The 17,077-nt window shown below is 36.7% G+C and overlaps 1 protein-coding gene across 1 annotated transcript in view; it reads right to left on the bottom strand.

Annotated features, from left to right (window-relative positions):
- Nucleotides 1–17,077, bottom strand: part of IPO7 (importin 7) — a gene marked incomplete at its 5' end in the record, with an annotated part of 41,453 nt that overhangs the window by 10,748 nt on the left and 13,628 nt on the right. Inside the window, 16 exons of the mRNA XM_084263136.1 lie at nt 57–182; nt 264–330; nt 1,784–1,912; nt 2,741–2,901; nt 3,585–3,750; nt 4,288–4,377; nt 4,895–5,011; nt 5,367–5,443; nt 6,470–6,569; nt 7,087–7,221; nt 11,391–11,475; nt 11,579–11,673; nt 12,125–12,214; nt 12,779–12,935; nt 15,610–15,768; nt 16,087–16,240. Coding sequence (XP_084119262.1) covers nt 57–182; nt 264–330; nt 1,784–1,912; nt 2,741–2,901; nt 3,585–3,750; nt 4,288–4,377; nt 4,895–5,011; nt 5,367–5,443; nt 6,470–6,569; nt 7,087–7,221; nt 11,391–11,475; nt 11,579–11,673; nt 12,125–12,214; nt 12,779–12,935; nt 15,610–15,768; nt 16,087–16,240 — 1,908 coding nt within the window. The remainder of the gene's footprint in view (nt 1–56; nt 183–263; nt 331–1,783; nt 1,913–2,740; nt 2,902–3,584; nt 3,751–4,287; nt 4,378–4,894; nt 5,012–5,366; nt 5,444–6,469; nt 6,570–7,086; nt 7,222–11,390; nt 11,476–11,578; nt 11,674–12,124; nt 12,215–12,778; nt 12,936–15,609; nt 15,769–16,086; nt 16,241–17,077) is intronic.

The following is a 17,077-nucleotide window of genomic DNA, read 5'->3' as shown; positions in this document are numbered from 1 at the left end:
AACATACCTACTTTATAACTTTCAAGTTATAGAGTCTATTTCCGTACGTCACTTACCAGTAAAATAATCAAAACCATCCTGCTGAAAGACTTCAAAAACAAGAGGAAGAAGCTGCCACATTTGTGCAGAAACTTGTTGACAAGTCAGACTATGAGCCAAGGAAAAGATCTCCTCATAGAACTCTAAAACAAAGAGAATCGAGGTAAATTTAATGTTCATCCCCACACACTTCAGAAAAAACAATCCAACAAAAATACAGGTACCTAATACATGCTGCTGCAATACTGTTCCAATCACTTGCAAACAGATCCCTTCCAGCTGCTGGGTAATCTGGGGGGGAAGAAGAAAAAAAAAGATTTAACACTGTTTTGAATACTTTCCAGTTGGAAGTTAACAATTGAAAATTGAGCACTGAATGTGTAAGAGCAGCACTCTTAAGTAAGGATTTGTAAGACAGCTTTTAATGTAAGGTGTTTCTTGAATATTCCTTGAAGAATGTCATTATAGAGTGTCCTTTAAATAGAGAAGCCTGACAGTGAAGCTTATGCACCAGTTCAGTCTCATTAAAACACACTAAGTTCATGTATATATCAAAGGGGTAAGCCATGAAAGTTGCAGAAAGCATGTGCTGTTCTGGAAAAGTGAAATAAATAAAATCCCAAAACTAAACATGTAACAAAACACCTCCCAAACTTAGCTTTGGATGTTTTTATGGTATGTGGACAATCAGTCTAAATGTTGGTCTTTAGAGTGGTTCCAAAGAATGTTTATCAATACGATGATAGATGCTTTATATATATAGTCTTATATGCAGATCAGGATTTGAAACTAACCAGCTGAATACCTTATCTCCTGGAACACCAGTCATCCTATGTGAGATATGTCTCTCAATACAAGTGTTTACCAAACTTATCTAATTCAGCTTTTCAGGACTAGCACATTATACACAAACTTTTAATTTAGAAAGCAAGAATTTTCCAACAAAACCAAGTACATGAAAAGCTTGCCAAGTGGCTTCAGCAACAAGGACATGAGCTGAACTGGTCCTTGGTTTATGGCATAGAAGCACTGGATTCTGGCCTTGGGCATTCAGAATTCACATTATGCTGCTTCCTTAGTAAAGTCTTCAGAGCCCCAAGAGTAAAATTTATTACTGAATTATTTAGTCACTAAAAAACCATGTGGCTGACTTTGTCAAGAAGGATTTTAGTCAGCAGTAGTATCTTTTGAACAAGCTGTACTCAGGCACAATTAAGTCCATTCAGTACAACGAAGTTTTCATCACAATGTAGAATTCTACAGTGCAGATTAGGCAGGTAAACAAAACTGTCATTTAGCATAGCCACACAGCTGTATTTACAGACATTGATTCTCTTGCCAAGAGCAAACCAAGTCAGCAGAGTCAACGTTCAAAGCTAACTGAAGTTTTATCTGTTTTCTCTGAAGGGCAGACAGACCTCATCAAATCTGATGGATTTTCCAGCTAAGTGACAGAGTTCTATCTGTTAGAGACAAGTTGCTTCTACTTGTTTCAACCAGAACCTGGATTCTCACAGGAAATATGGTGGCAACATTTTATGCTCCAGTACTACAACATACTGTGTTAGAAACGTGACGCACTCTGTTACAACTTTGTTGCACGGTAAATACCTCACTGTTTTCTGTTTTAAGGGATTTTTTGCTGAAAGGACAGTTTTTCAGATAGTGTCAGGAACACTGGAACTACAAAAGACTTTCAGTGTCTTAGACAATACGTATTAGCTTTAAAATAATTTTTACTTACTTCCTTGTGATCTTCAACTACACTGAGAAGTGTATCAATAGTATTCAAGATGCCCATTGCTGTCACTGCTTTGTCATCACTGCCTTCTTCATCTGGTCCAGTTTGGATCACCTGATTAAATGTCATTGCCTGCATGTAAAGCAAAACCAACCCATAATACGTCATTTAATGAGGATATGCTTGGAGATGAAGAACAACTGGCAAGTCGGGTATTCTACACCAGTTAAGGAGGACTTTTGCTAAGAAAACATGAGTGAGTATCAGAAGGTGACTGCTTCCAGGCAGTTTTCAAGATTGCCAGAATATGAACATTAAGTCATTTGGGCTGTGACCCTTTATCCATTAATGAATAAAAAGATACAAGTTACATTACTTTCCCTGCAAAAGCATACATTTTCTATGAGTAAGTTTCTGACATAAGGTTTAACTGGTAGCTGAACTAGACAGGACCACTTCGTATGTCCTCTCTGGGAGTGCCTGCAAACTACTTAGTTCTAACTCCAAGGTGAGGGCCTTCAACAGGGATGCACCTCTGCTTCTGAAACCATTAGTACAAGTTGCTAGACACGCCATTCAAGCTCCAAAGTTCTCCTGCAGATTCAATTTTACTTGCACGTTACACACAAGAAAATTATTTTCAATTTTTTATTAAAACCCACTCTTTAATTTTCTATTTTATATCAGAAAACCTAAGTCTAAAACGTGCTACCAAAATTAATTTTTGAAGCTATCAGGAGAACAGGCGTATAGAAATTCCTACAATTGTTCTCAGAAATTCCTATTTAGTTCAAATTACGAAGTCACTTTTGAGAAAGAACAGCCTAAATGTAGAAGGCAGCTATTTGTATCAATGCACTTAAGCAGACGGGAGAAGCAACAGCTACCGACTGACTGAAAAGTGTCTTAATTTAATCTTTCACACCTTAGACATCTTCCTAAATCAACAGAAAGTCTTACCAAATGCTGCGTCATTTCTACAGCAATTGGGGTAACTTCTTCACTATATTCACAGATCATCTTCTGAATCACATTAGTAAGATCATCATTTTCAGTCTCTCTTATAATATGAAGTAAAGCTTGCATAACAGGTCTAATGAATGGAGTAATATATTCTTTAGCTGTAAAGGAAGCAAAAATATTTGAATCGACATTTTTACAGGACTATAAGAAAGTCAACAAGTACTTTATTAATCTTCATTACTTCAGCATTGATATGCCAAAACCAGAGGTGGTACAAATCATTAGAGCAGCACTAACATTCAGAACAATTTTTCAATAACAATGTAGACCAAGAGCATCACAACTGAAGCATGAAAACCAAAGCTCTCCAGCTAAGGAAGGCAAGGTTATTTATAAATTCAATTGTAGTTGAACAGGAAGGGGTACATAAGCATTTTTGTCTAATTAGCCAAAGTAGTCAATATAGAATTTGTGTTTGCTTTGTGGCTTTTGTGCCAGTTTTGGGAATACTAAGCAATGTAAAGCCTGCCAGGATATAGATCCCTTTTTTAAAAAAAAATAAATTTGAACATGAATGCATGTATGCCAAGACAGATACATGTATATTGGCACTGTCTCTGATTCAATTATTAGGTCCTGTAAAACTGGATTTACTGTACCATGAAATTACAATAATGTTCTTCATAAAAAAGACAATTTTTTCCAACTGGAAAATTATGGTAAGTGATTGCTAAGTACAAGTGCATGCAGTCGATTAACATCAGGAAAGAAAATACCAAGTCTCCCTGAACATGACAATATTAATGCCTATTCCATTAAAGCTTTAAGAAGAGAGGACTACCTTTCTCTTGATTACTGATCAAAACTTGAAGTGCTATCGCAGCTTCAACTTTCACAGGCATTTCCCTGTCATCTATCAGACACCGTCTTGTGAGTTCTAAGGCTGTCTGGAGATTCTGGTCACTCTTAAATTTGACTTCACAAAAATAATGAAGAACCCAACAAGCCTGAGGAAAAAAAATACAGACACTGAACAAATTCAGATTTACAAGCCCTACGAAGAGGATTATCAACTACTCATATACCCATAAACCTACACAAATTGCTAAATCTGAAGTACAGTTACTGTTGAAAAAAGATAATGTAAAGCTTTTTAACAGATGAAGGTGTTTGAGAGTGTGGAGGCTGGCCAGTGGGAGGCTTGTCTTTCAGACGTCACTAGACCAGTACTATGATCTCAAGTTCATCTTTGGCCACAGGTTTTGTGTGAGCAGTACAGTCTAAATGCAGAACACAAATAGACCATACCACCAGACACAGATGGAAAACTATGCACACAATTCTGCAGCCACTTAAACCCCACAGTTTCTACATATAGTCACATATAAAGACCAACACTAGTCTCAGAAATAAGCACAGAATTTATTGCAGAAAACATGCAGAAAGGGAGAGCATTTGTTAGAGGGAAAAATTAAGAGAGTATTCCCAAACTCTTCAGGTGGAACAGACAGCACAGCTTGACAGTAAGTCTTACACTTCCTTACCCGTGCTCTCATGTATCCTAGCTCACTGCTGAACAGAGGGAACACATGGTTCTGCAACATATATTCCATCTGATCTTTATATATCTTCTTCTGTCAGAATACAAATGAAGACACATCAGTTTAAAGCTCTCTAGAAAAATGCATCTCACATGCAGTAAAAGTCTTATATAGAAGTGTTACCAGCATAACAAAACCCTCAAACTTTTAACTTCCCCATTAAAGACTTAAGCAACAAGGAAATCTCATGAGTAAACTTGGATCCTACATAGACTTCTATAATTTTCAGTCAAAATAGTAACAGCTTTTTTCCCTGTCATTTTTGACTCCTAGATACACCTTTTGTTTAGACAATGCATTCCAACATTTAAGAGAACTTAAAGAAACTTAAAACAATAAGCTGAATTTGAGTATGACCTAATAAAGCTTGTGTAATTAAGCTGACAGTAAACCCAACAAAACAATTAAGTTTAACAGCTTAAAAAAACCCCCTGGCAGTGATTCAAAAACTTGTAAACTCAAAGAGCTATTCTCATTTCTTCCAAGACACTATATGTGAGAAAAAGGAAAGGAGGGGGGAAAAAAGAACCATCAGATTTGTTATGCTTACTTTTAGGAGAATTTCAGCCAAAGAACCAATCATATGTAAAGCACCATCTTTCTTACGTGGGTCAGCATTTGGTTCCGTAAGGATCTGATAACAAAAGCCCATTGTCTTCTGCAAGACCTAGGTTACATGTAAAGTTAGTCAAAGTAATTCAATCAATCATCCCAGGTCCCATTCTTAGGTCTCTGAAATGATTAAATCTCTAATAATCTGCTCAAAGCCTGGAACTAGATAATGGTTTATCTCTTGGTTATAAACACACCATGTTCTTGATATATACGTCCTGGGGGTACTGGCAGATACAAAAATACCAAATGTATCAATGCAAAGTAAATTTGAGAGAACAGATACATTTTAATGTACTATGACATGACAGACAGCAGAAAACTAATACTTTTATTAGCAGTTCTTTCAGCAAATGCAGACTACAAATTAAATCTAGCTAACATTCAAGTAAAATCCATGAACAGCTTACCTCTTTCCTTTTACTACACGATGTAAACAATAATGTTTGAGCAGCAGTTGTTGGAGAAATGAAGTCTTCAAATACATCTATTAAATAAACATACAACAGCCATAAATGTTGGTCCTTCGCTACAGTTCATGATCCTAATGCAATCTAATGATTTAGTATGAAACAAAAGAGCGACAATTTTCCCTTCTTTTTCAGGTGGTTAATCATGCTTTCTTACTACTGATCCTTACTACTACAGTACAGCATAGTTGGAGATTCCCAATACCTAGGTTTCACCTTTTTCATGATCACTGGATCTACATGTGTGATTTGCAATTGCATGCCTTCCCTAAGATAAATATTTCTTAAGGGAAGGAGCAGACACAGCAGTCAATTTCTGACACGTGTTATTTGCTGTCACATAATAAAGCTCAGTTTCTAATTTCTCTGCAGAAGAGGATTATCAGAACTTGTATAATATCTGTACTGTTTACACGTCCGTCTCTGACCCGAGGGACAAGAAAATCCCAAGTCCACAAAGAATCCTTGTTCTAGCCACAAAAATCCTAGTTGGGGGAAGAATTTGTTCCCGAAGCCTGAAGTATCTTTGTTCTTTCCCAGCCTGACAGGATTGCGAACTTACAGAAAGCCCCAAGAATAAAGCATAGAGGTGACATTTGACAAGTCTGGAATGCTCAGTGTACTTGGTAATGTTTCATTTACTATTATGGTCATTTTGTTCTGAAATATACCATGTGTGAAAACCCTTGAGATTGTAAAAATCCTAGGACCTGAAATAGTAGCCATTGAAAAGTACTTTCAATAACATTAATCTAAGTGATTATTATTAGTGAGACCTGGACTGTTTGACTTAGTAACTGTCAAAAACTTTGTAACAGTCAAAATTAGCTACTTTTTCAAGTGCGGAAACAGTTGTAGAGTTGTTAATTGTCATTTCCACCAGTGTATCCAAAAGTAAACTGCATGAAGTTACATCATTTGGATAACACAATCCGGGATTCTTCTTTTAAAGATTAAAGCCATGTCTACTTTCACAAATAACCATAAAATCCCCATCTTTGTGTGAACTGATAGTTTAACATGAGTAGATTTCAAATTCTCACCAAATTTCATGCGAATATATTCATATGGGTCTTCCTGCCAAAGTTCTTCATCAGCATCTGTATAGCACATCAATGGAAAAATAACATCTTGGATAATGCCCTGTAATTAAAAAGAAAAAAAGTTGAGAACAAGCTAACACTACTGAATCTGCATTTCACAGGTCTTGGCCATCCAGTCACTTCTCATAGGAAACAGTAACCTCCTAATACTTTTTGGACACAGCACATTTCATGTGCTAACTTATAAAAATAGAGATCTTTTAACTTAAGGTAGACCTACAATACAGCACAAGTTACTAGATTAGCTCTGGATAATAGCATGCAAAGATGATTCAACGCCATAAATTCAGAAGTTAATGCCATCTCTAGATTTGCTGTGTTGCTGTGTCATGCTGCAATCTTTAAAATATTAAAGCACAAAGGACTGACCAAAAAAAGCACTTAGCTTTGCTCAAGCATCAAGATCAACCTTCACCAAATAGGCTTAAACTTTCCACCAGCAATTTGTTACAAAAGTTCCCTAAAACTTGCATTCCAGCAAGGCTAGAAATGCTATACAACAGACTGACTAACGTATTATTGAGTCATCTAAGTATTAAAGACCAAAAATGGTTTACTTGGATATGAGGTTTCAGATTCTTCCAGGTGACTGCATGTGACACTCCTTGATTGATGTAATTAAGTGTTTGCTGCAGAACTCTAGGAGCCATGTACTGCTTTTCCTTGTACTGATACAACACCTTCAACAACACCTAGAAAAATCAGATGTCATCAGTATCTTATATTGAACACAGACAATTTTAACCAGAAGAATTCTAGCCTCCCTCACAATCCTACATAAGAACACCTCTAAATCTAACAAAAACAACCTCCACCTCTTTATTCATTGGACTAAAATGGGCACTGACTAATCCTTCTACTAAATGTCATTGTTAATTTTATAAGGCAATTTGCAGCTCCTATCAGGTGCTGCACATCCTTTAACAATACAATCCTTTAAACAAAACATACATACTAATTCATCACCAACATAGCCCAAGGGACCTTTCGCTCTGAGGTTTATTATTCCATCTTGCCGCAGTCTGGAGGCAGAAATTCACTTACAAACACTGGATTTGTAAAATACTCTACACTCACAGTCTACTGGTCCTTGCCTATATGCAGCCTTATAGCAATGAAATTGTACAAAGAACGATGAACTAGCCTCTCCCTTGGCTTTCTCACCTCGATTCTTCTCCTGAGGTAGCAGGATTCAGAACTACTTACAGGGATTTATGTTTGTTAAAGTCCATGGCTCTCTACAAATAAGGAAATGAAATGGACATGGGACCATTACTAGCAATTAAATTCCAGCTTGCAGGAAAGTTTGGCACTGGTAGTACAAGAGGTGTTTCCTCATAGCCCAATCCATGTCAGTGGCAACACTGCACTTGCAAGAGCAGCAGCACCAACTGGAGAGAAATGACAACTCCCATTTCCAGGCTTTCATCTAATTCTTCACATAAAGCAATGTTTTAAAAAAATCCAAACTGAAGGAACTGAAAAGATTTCTATCAGTCTGTAGTATCACCCAGAAAACATTTCAGGGAAAATGAGATTAATTATTTTGAGAAGTATTTCCATCGATAACATTTATTACACAAGCACTGTCGCATCTCTCTCAAAGAAGATGCCTTGCACTTGAGTTTAAAGAGGATGCTTTCATTCACTATGAAATTCATAGCTTTACAAATGGTTTTATAGTCTACACGCATTATCACTCCTCAAAGTTTAACTGCTCATGTTTTCCTGGACTTAGGAAAGAAATTACTGGTTGTTTACCCTCACCTGAGTTTTGGTGGCATCTGACTTAGGATAGGAAAGGAAGAGAGTATATGTTCAGACTTGCATCTGTTTCAGGGATTATCAAAGAATATATACATCAAAATTCCGTTTTATTCTCGTGAGCTAAAGAGAAACTTAACTCTCTGCAAAAACCCAATACCTTAAACGACAGAAGCTTCTTCAAGTTAGATGAACTGAGGAATGTTCATCATTAAGGAGTCTAACAAACTGCAAAAAAATTGACTGAACATGTAAACAGCTCTGCAATGTATTTTTTTTTACTTCCTTGGTGGTATGCCTTAAAACACAGTCTTTCCAGAAGTAACTGGGGAACAAAAGACTGGGATTTTTTTTATGATTTTACACAAGAGAACATGACAGTCTAAAGCCTGGCTTCCTCTATAATATAAATCTCAACACAAGCAACAAAGAAATGACCATCACTGTATTAATGTCATATACTGAGTTTTCACAATGCATGGATCTGAGACATGCTCCACAGCCCCAGTTGTGCCACAGTTGCAGCTCAGGAAAGACTTAAAAAAATATAAATTGGGGATTCTCTGTTCTAGGCAGACAGTAATTCAGGTGGTCTCTGCGGAAAAGCTAATACAAAAGGGACCAGCTTGCTGTTGCATTTGCATTTTGAAAAGATCTGAGGTGTTTGTTTTGATATTCCCCAATGTAACTGGATAGCTCACAGAAAAGGCTAGATTCACTCAATGGTCAGTGAAAGAATCGGGAAGAGTCTTTGGAAATCTGGACAAAGCTGAGACCTAACGAATGGGCTTTGCAGCCAGGCTTCTTAGCACCAGTGTTTTGGTCCTCTCCTTTCACAAACCTAAGCAGTTTCATGATGCAGATGCAGTCAGTAAAGCAATTAAGAAGTTGAAGAAAAGGTTTAAGAACTGCAGTGAGGAATGGAGGGGATGAAGGCTCCAGGGCAAATAAAGGCAGCTCTGCACCTGTGCCAAAGACAAGGCAGGAAGCAGTGCTCAAGCAGGGCTTAGTTCTGGCTCATCTCATCTTTCAAAGCGAGAAATGTCTTGAGCAAAACAGCTGCTAACACAGGGGATAAGACCCAAGGTTTCCCAGCAAAGCAGCTCAGCCTGTTTTGGCCAAGCTTAAGAAAGTTTACATAGAACTAATGCTCAATGTACTGGACTTCGGTGCGATAGGGGGGTGGTGGTAGGGTGGTGGTGACAGGGTGGTGGTGACAAGCACATGACAAAGATATATAGCAAAAGAATCTTCTATGAAAAGTAATTATGAGAGTACTATTAGCAGTAAGTTTCAAGTTTATACTTGAACTATCTGTAATCCCATCCTGTATATTTACCCATTACCCCTTTAGTATAAGGGTGTGGACATTTTGGAGAGTAAAGAGAACTCAGTGAAGCCTATTCTGAGAATTAGTTTTCTTTGGTATTTCACAGAATTCCCTTTTTTTTCTTAAAAAAATATATATATCTTCCATCGCATTTATCCAAAAGATGCAATTTATTGAACATACACCCAGTTTCTCTTGGGCACAGAAATACAGATCAGCACCTTTAAAAATAATCGATATTTCTAAACAAGTTACATTATTGTATAGGAAGAAGCTGTAAGCATTTTCAAGTCTTTCTTTTCAGCAATTTTATTCAAGATCTGAATTCTTGGCGTTTCCTAGATGCACGAAGGATCAAATCTGATCCAAAGGAAACGTAAAGAAAAAACATGAGGTATTTTGTTGAGCTGTTTAAATGTATCTTTTCAAAGACTTCTTTTGTTCATACAGTCTTTTGTCAACTTCATTGTATCTTGCAAAAGCAAAGCAACCAGTAAGGTCTTAAAAGACTATGTAATAACTATCTGTTTGATATCATCTATGGGGGACAGATGAACACCTCAGAAAGTGATGCTGACTCCACTTGTCTGACTAGGATGTTGGGATATATTAGCTAATACCAAATGTGACAATTGTCCTTTTCCCTTTTAATACGATGGATAACCTTCAAAAATATATTTAGGAGATACTTTCCCTATTTTTCTTCTTATAAAGTCCTGTAATTCATTACATTTAGGAATGAAAACTAAGAACCATTCTTCTGATTAAGATAAAGGTGTTGAAGAAAGCATTCTGCTTCCTGAGATTTTAATAACTAGTCTATTTACATTTACAACCTAATCACCTTAATATAAACACTTCTATGAGCCAATACAAGAAAATTTTACAAAAAGGGTTTTTTAAAATAAATCAACCTGTTTCTAAAGTACAGAAGTCAGCAGTACAGACAGGAATTGAGAATCAGATCACAGAATTGCCCAATATTCTTGGGAATTTTCTTGCTGGTTCAAAAAGTTCAAATTACTGACTTTAAACACAGGCAGTATAGGAGAGGCAGATGACAATACCTGCCCCACCAATCCATTCTGCCCCTTCAGGAAAGTCTGTACGTTGCTGCCATGTGGCAGAATTATCTGCATCATGAAGTTATGCCAATAAAGGTAAATCAGCACTAGTTGGGCCTAAAATTAGTACATCAGGTTAGAAACTGCTATGGTCCAGAAGAAGCTTTGTGTATAACAGACCTTGTCAAAGTGGCAATCCCCCAGGCAGGGAGAAGGGTGCAAAACGGCACCTCAGTAAGCAAGCCTCTGCTTGATGAGGCTTTTGCAGAAGGCAAGAAAGTTTTGCATTTACTGACTTTGAGTAAAGAACAACTTGATCTGATTTAAAAGGGTAGGTAAGAAGGTCAAATGCAGCACAAATATAACAACTCTCTTTTCCACAAAGAAAAAAATTTATAGCATTTATCTAAACCTCAGCTGAGGGCTTGTTATATGAGAGCATTTATTTACTGATTATTGATTCTGCACGGGCTATTTTCACTGGATTGCCCTACACAAGAAATGAATTCTTTTAAAATCTTCCTATTCTTCTAGCCCACAAAGAATAGGACTTCCCACACCAATATGTTTATAAAAACCCAATTGTGAAGAAGAGCAAGAAGCCTTTTCAGAATGAACAACATAAGAGATAAATACCAGCTGACTCTAACCTTATTCTACCTCAACACCACCACCCCCCCCCTCAACATTCAGTGTTTCTTACCTGCTGAACACCAACAGCAAATGCCTTCAGGAAAACTTCAGCAAACTCATTGTACTCCTTGGAAACATTACCAGGGCTTCCATACCTAGAATTAGAAGCAAGTTTGCAAGTTCCAAGGTCCAGAAACATTACTGACTGGAGTATTTATTCACTTCAAAAAAACAGAATAATAATGGAAGACAAAATACCTCTCAAAAAGTCTAGCTAAGATATGCAAAGCCCACTTCTTGCACTTCCACCAAGGCAACTCAGGTCTGTCGTCTTCATCAACTTGAAGGGTTTCCTTAAGGTGGGAAAGGGGGAAAAATGACCAACTATACACAGAGTCCATTTTTTAATAATTATATAACACATACTTTATAATTGTGTATTTTGAACAACAAGATAGCATATTTTACTTTTAGCCTGCCATTTGCACTTCCAGCATAATAGAAGTATAGAGTACTGCATACCTAAAAATAAATTCCATAATATATGCTGCACAAATGGTCAATAAATCCTTGAAGCATGAAGCCAAAATAAGTTGTGCAATAATTTGAAGACAACAAAACTCCCATATAAGCAACCTATTTTCAAAATTTGTCTACTCCATTAAAAAACAACCCTGTTTAGCTTAAAATTTTCATTTCTTGAAATCTACTGAGAATAAAAGGACGCAGAAATATAAACTTTTTAACATTCTAATGCTTTAGAAATATTTAAGCTTAAAAGACAAACAGCCAAAAGCTACTTACAGCTGGTACATCCCTGTCAACAACAGTCTTCAGGATTTCTATCCATTCAGTAAGGTTTTGCTGATTTATCAACTCCAAGGGTAATGTGTACTTATTAAAAGAAAATAAAAATAAAGTTATTACTAAGCAATTTGAAAAGAATGTTACTTTCACAGTTTGAATTTTAAATTTTAATTGAAAGCCAGGCCAAAGAATTTAACACAATCTAGTCTGTATCCTCAATATCCTCAAAGGTGCTAGATGTCTTTATTCCAGTCCATTCTCCTTATGCAACGCTAAGGCACAACTTAAGTGGACGTTTCATTAATTTCTGAAGCAATTAACAACATATTAATAGTTTCATTTCAAACTGCTGCATTTACACTGGTAATTCTATGCAGGCTGGTCTCTACAATCCGTTATTGTGTCCTAGCAAACACCACCTTACAGGACAGTATGCATTGGTTCTAATGCCCACCAGGAACAGCATTGTACAAAAGCAAAAGTACAGCACAATCAAGCATACCAAAACCTGTGATTCATACCACAGTTGAGTAGTAGGGGAAATGATTCAGATGTAACCCTAATATTAGTATTTGGCAGTCACTTTTTTAAGTAAAAGCTTAATGCTTTACATTGAATTACTGATCAAGTATATACAATTTTATTTTTTACCTGCACAAGGGCATAAAATATTTTGAAGATCTGTTTCTGGATGAGGACAGACTGATCAGATGGATCACTCAAGAGCTGAATGAAACTGTCCTTCAGAACTGGTAGAAAGTGTTGCATTGCAGCTATCAAAGGACTCCGCTCCTCTGGCTTTTTGTACCTTTAGATAAAAAACAAATTAGTTTTCCATATCTTTCAGGTAGCTTTTGAATTTTAAAAGTATGCCTTTACATAGTCTAGACTCAAGTAGGTTATGCTACACTTTGTAACAACATAGGATTTAAAAGTTCCTAGCCATTCCTTATTACAGAATTTGAAATATAGCTTCAGCCAGACAGTATTACAGTCTAAAGGGAAGCTGGAAAACCGCCGAGTGTCCATTACTCCACTATACATACACATTAGATTCCTGTTGGTAATGTACTCCTGTCAATTTATTCACTTGGAATACTACATCATGTTCCACCACACCATTGCTACAGCAAAAGGCATCAGAGCACTACAAAAACTGCAAGAAAAGAGGCACACCTTTATTGCCAAAAATGGCGGATGCTGGGCTACTCAGGAAAATTCCAGGATAAGTTGTGAATTCTGATAAATGTCACAACATTTCCAGAAGCTAGATTACTCCACTGACACTGAAGAAGGTAAACTGCAAAGTGTCTCCCAGTTTACCATTGCTGTTATTTAACAACTTGACAGAGAATGTAGGCGTCAAGGCTAAGTGGCAGACTGAGCAAGCTTCAACTGAAGCTCCCCCTTGAAATAAACAGTGCGTCAGACCTTCCCATGCTGGTGACAGTCCATCAGTTTGCCCATGCTGAAAACATGACTCCACTTCTTTTCTCAAGATGATTTCAAAAGTCCCAAAAGGAAATGAAGATGCACCTTGAAATTTTCTCCCCAACTTTCAACTTTCAGAAAAAAAAAAATCCTTACTGGCTTAAGAGTTATCACAGCAGAATAGGATCTTGTCCATACTGGTGATGACAGTAAGAACAAAGTAAAATATCACTTCAAAACTGTACAGGTTCATTTTTCAAAGTAACCAATTATTACAATAATGTTCTTGGACTCTTCTAGGGATTTTGGGGTTTGGGGATTGGGTTATGAGTTGTTTGGTTTTGTTTTTTTTGTTTGGTTGGTCATTTAAAATACATTTTTGGTAGAGATTTCAAAGCATTAGTAAGTATCAACGTTCAGCCATGTAAACAGTGTCAATTTGCAGAAATAAAGATAAAGCCTCCTCAATCAGCTGCCAGATAGTATGTTCTGTAAAAGCTATTACAGAACACTGAGCTCTAAAATCCTGTTTCTATGTATCTTCTGAAATAGAAACCTCAATATAAGGATTACTTGTTGCTCAGGAAAACTCAGTTTCTAATTCTGCAAAAGACACAACTGAAAAAGACAAAAAAACCTGCTACTCAAAAAGCAGCGAGTTATATCTTGCTGTCTAGATTTAGAGGAAAAAAAATTAAATAGCCCTGTGATATTTACCTTCCACACAAAAAAACCCAAACAACCCCACAGATCAATAGCTGAACAAAAACCCAAAACCCTGACATAAGTAATTTAACAACTTTGAGAGACTGGATTGTACACATACTGTTACACAATGAAATGATTTGTGAAACCGACCCTTGTTGACTTCCCCAGAAGGCTAAACAAGTATGAGCAGTAGCTGGCCTTACCTGAAGTGTTTGACCAACTAAGATTATAAGCACACCTGCTACCTTCGTTAATCATGCAATGACCATGCCCATATCAAAATTGTTCCCTCAGCAATGATTGCTGTAATCATAATACAAAGTGAAGTGTTCCCTGGTAGTGTCTCTCAGATGTCCACTGTATATTTGGTTAAAAGATGTTTAAATTAAAAATCAAGTGAGAGATTAGTTTGGTTTTGTTTCCTAGCAGGGCTCACAATTTTTAGCCACCAAAAACTCCAACATGGGATTACAAAGGTCTTTATAGCATTTCTCTAAAAAAGGATTTATGAGAAACTGATATTCACCTTTTTTGCACTAATTTAAATAAAATTCACTGATTGAGGACAGTGACATTTTTCAATACATTTAAAATTAAGTGCCTGAAATGGAAGTGTCATGCACGACAGTGCTCTTGAAAGAGTAAGCTGTGGATTCCATCAGTTCCACTACTACAGTTCCCCAACTCCAGGGCTGTGCTTCTCTGACAGAGCCAGAGTGAGCTTCCAGAAACATGCCAGCAGGCAGCTAAGCTCTGTGTAACTTCTCCAAGCACAACCTCAACTTTCTCTGAGCGTGACACCAGACACAAAGCAGAGAACACTCAGCAGTATCCTGGCCCCGTCCCTACATACAGGAGTACAGTGGGCTTGGATTTCCTACGATGGGTTGGGTGAGGCTCTCAAAACGATCCCGCCTCACTCAACTGATTTGGAATTTCCTAACAGACTTCACAGTTTGAAATAATTTTTTTTTTTTGCTGTCACTGATACCTGGGAGTGCAAATTAAGTTTAAACCTAGTTTAAATAATAATTTCTGCAAAACTCATGATTTTGAGCAGACTTTCTAACTACTATCAATCCATAAAAAACAACTACCAAAATTAAGGCTTCAAAGCCAACCTCTTTTTCCTCCTCATCTCAAACCTTTAATTAGGGCAGGTTTTCTGTAATTCCTTGGTGGAGAATACATAAGGGCCAGCATCTGCACAGTAAATATTTAAGACCATTTTCTAAAATTAGATTTCTATAACTTCTGCATAATCCACAGGCAATTCTACATAAACAATAGAAAAATACACACAAATACATCAATTCTGCTGGTTGATGATAGAAAACACTTACTCATAATTTTTCACAAGTTGATAAAGACAAAGAAGAATTCCAAGCCAACAAGCACTGTTGTCAGATTGAAGATAAAAGCCAATTTTCTCCACAACTGCAGTCCAGCGACTGGGATAATCATGCTTGATAATATGGTGAATGCAAGTAGTAAGCTGTACTCTAGAAAGGAAATGCACAATGATTAAATAAGTTACTACTATTACTTGAAAAATACTCTTGAGGTGTTGAAACTGCTAATATTCAACAGACTTATTTCAAATTTTGTTTAGAAGGTTTAAGCTCTGCACTTTCTGCTTAATATTCTCTATTTAAGGAACTTGAAATTTCTACATGGTGCACAAGCTGAAAACTGTTTTTCCATCTACATTAATTCTATGCTTAGGATACATAGTGTATGACAATAAAGCATGCCAGTGATGTTAGCTGTGCAACAGTCAGAAACCACAGCCAAGTCATAAACAAGTTAAAACTGCATACCTAATCAGCTCAGGAGAGTGAATAATGGCTTCTACAATATTTTCACGGATACAGTGTCTATCTTCTTCCGGGATGGAGTAAGGTGGAATCTCTCCTGGTGCAGTTTCACGATCTGGCCAATACTGGGTTATCATATTTTTCAAGTAGATAACTCCTGTGCAACACAAGTGGCAAATCAGCTGATAGCCATTCAAAGTATGAAACAAACAAGCACTTTGCAAACAAATCCATTTGAAAACAAAACTGACTGAAATGAGTAATTCATTGACCATTTCTGAAGAGAATCAAATCACATAAACCATGCAAGTTATTAACCTAACAATTTAATATGTTTATACTGTTTAGCCTATTTATTATAATGTATTTTTAGTTATGAAATGAATGCATTACCATATAAAAACACTAAACATATTGCTTTCATCACTGCTACAGATAAATAGTTGTGGAAGATTTTAGCGAAACACTTCTGAAAAATCCTTTGTAACTACTTTCACAGTATTAAAGCAAATCAATACTAACAACAATCTAAACCATCCCTAACGAAGTTTGTCACATAGGAGTGAACACTAAAACCAAACAAACTTTCTTTGCACAAGGCTCAGGACCCACAGTACTTTGTAGCCACCAGGCTGCTGACATAAATGCCTGCATTTACCAACCATCTGACAACCAAATCAAAACTGCTTATGTGGCAGAATACAGATTACACACTTGGAAAGAAAAGGATTTACAACAGGAATTCTTGAATTTCAAACTAGTAACAAAGTTACTATTAGTCTATGTACAAAACTATAAAGAAACTTATCTTCCCAAACTTCGTATGTAACTTCTGAAGATTCAGAAACCAAAGGATTTCTGAACATGTCTGCAGAAGTAAGACTCTCAGCAGGTATGTGTTATTACAAGATAGAAGTCATGTAGACTTCAATCTGTCCTCAGGGGGATTTATCATGCCATTAATTGCTTGGCAAAACATCGCCATAGGCTATGT

Source organism: Gallinula chloropus (assembly GCF_964237585.1).
Source record: "Gallinula chloropus genome assembly, chromosome: 4".
Lineage (NCBI taxonomy): Eukaryota > Metazoa > Chordata > Aves > Gruiformes > Rallidae > Gallinula > Gallinula chloropus.
The sequence above is the reverse complement of the archived record's forward strand: the minus strand, read 5'-3'. Positions and strand labels throughout refer to the sequence as shown.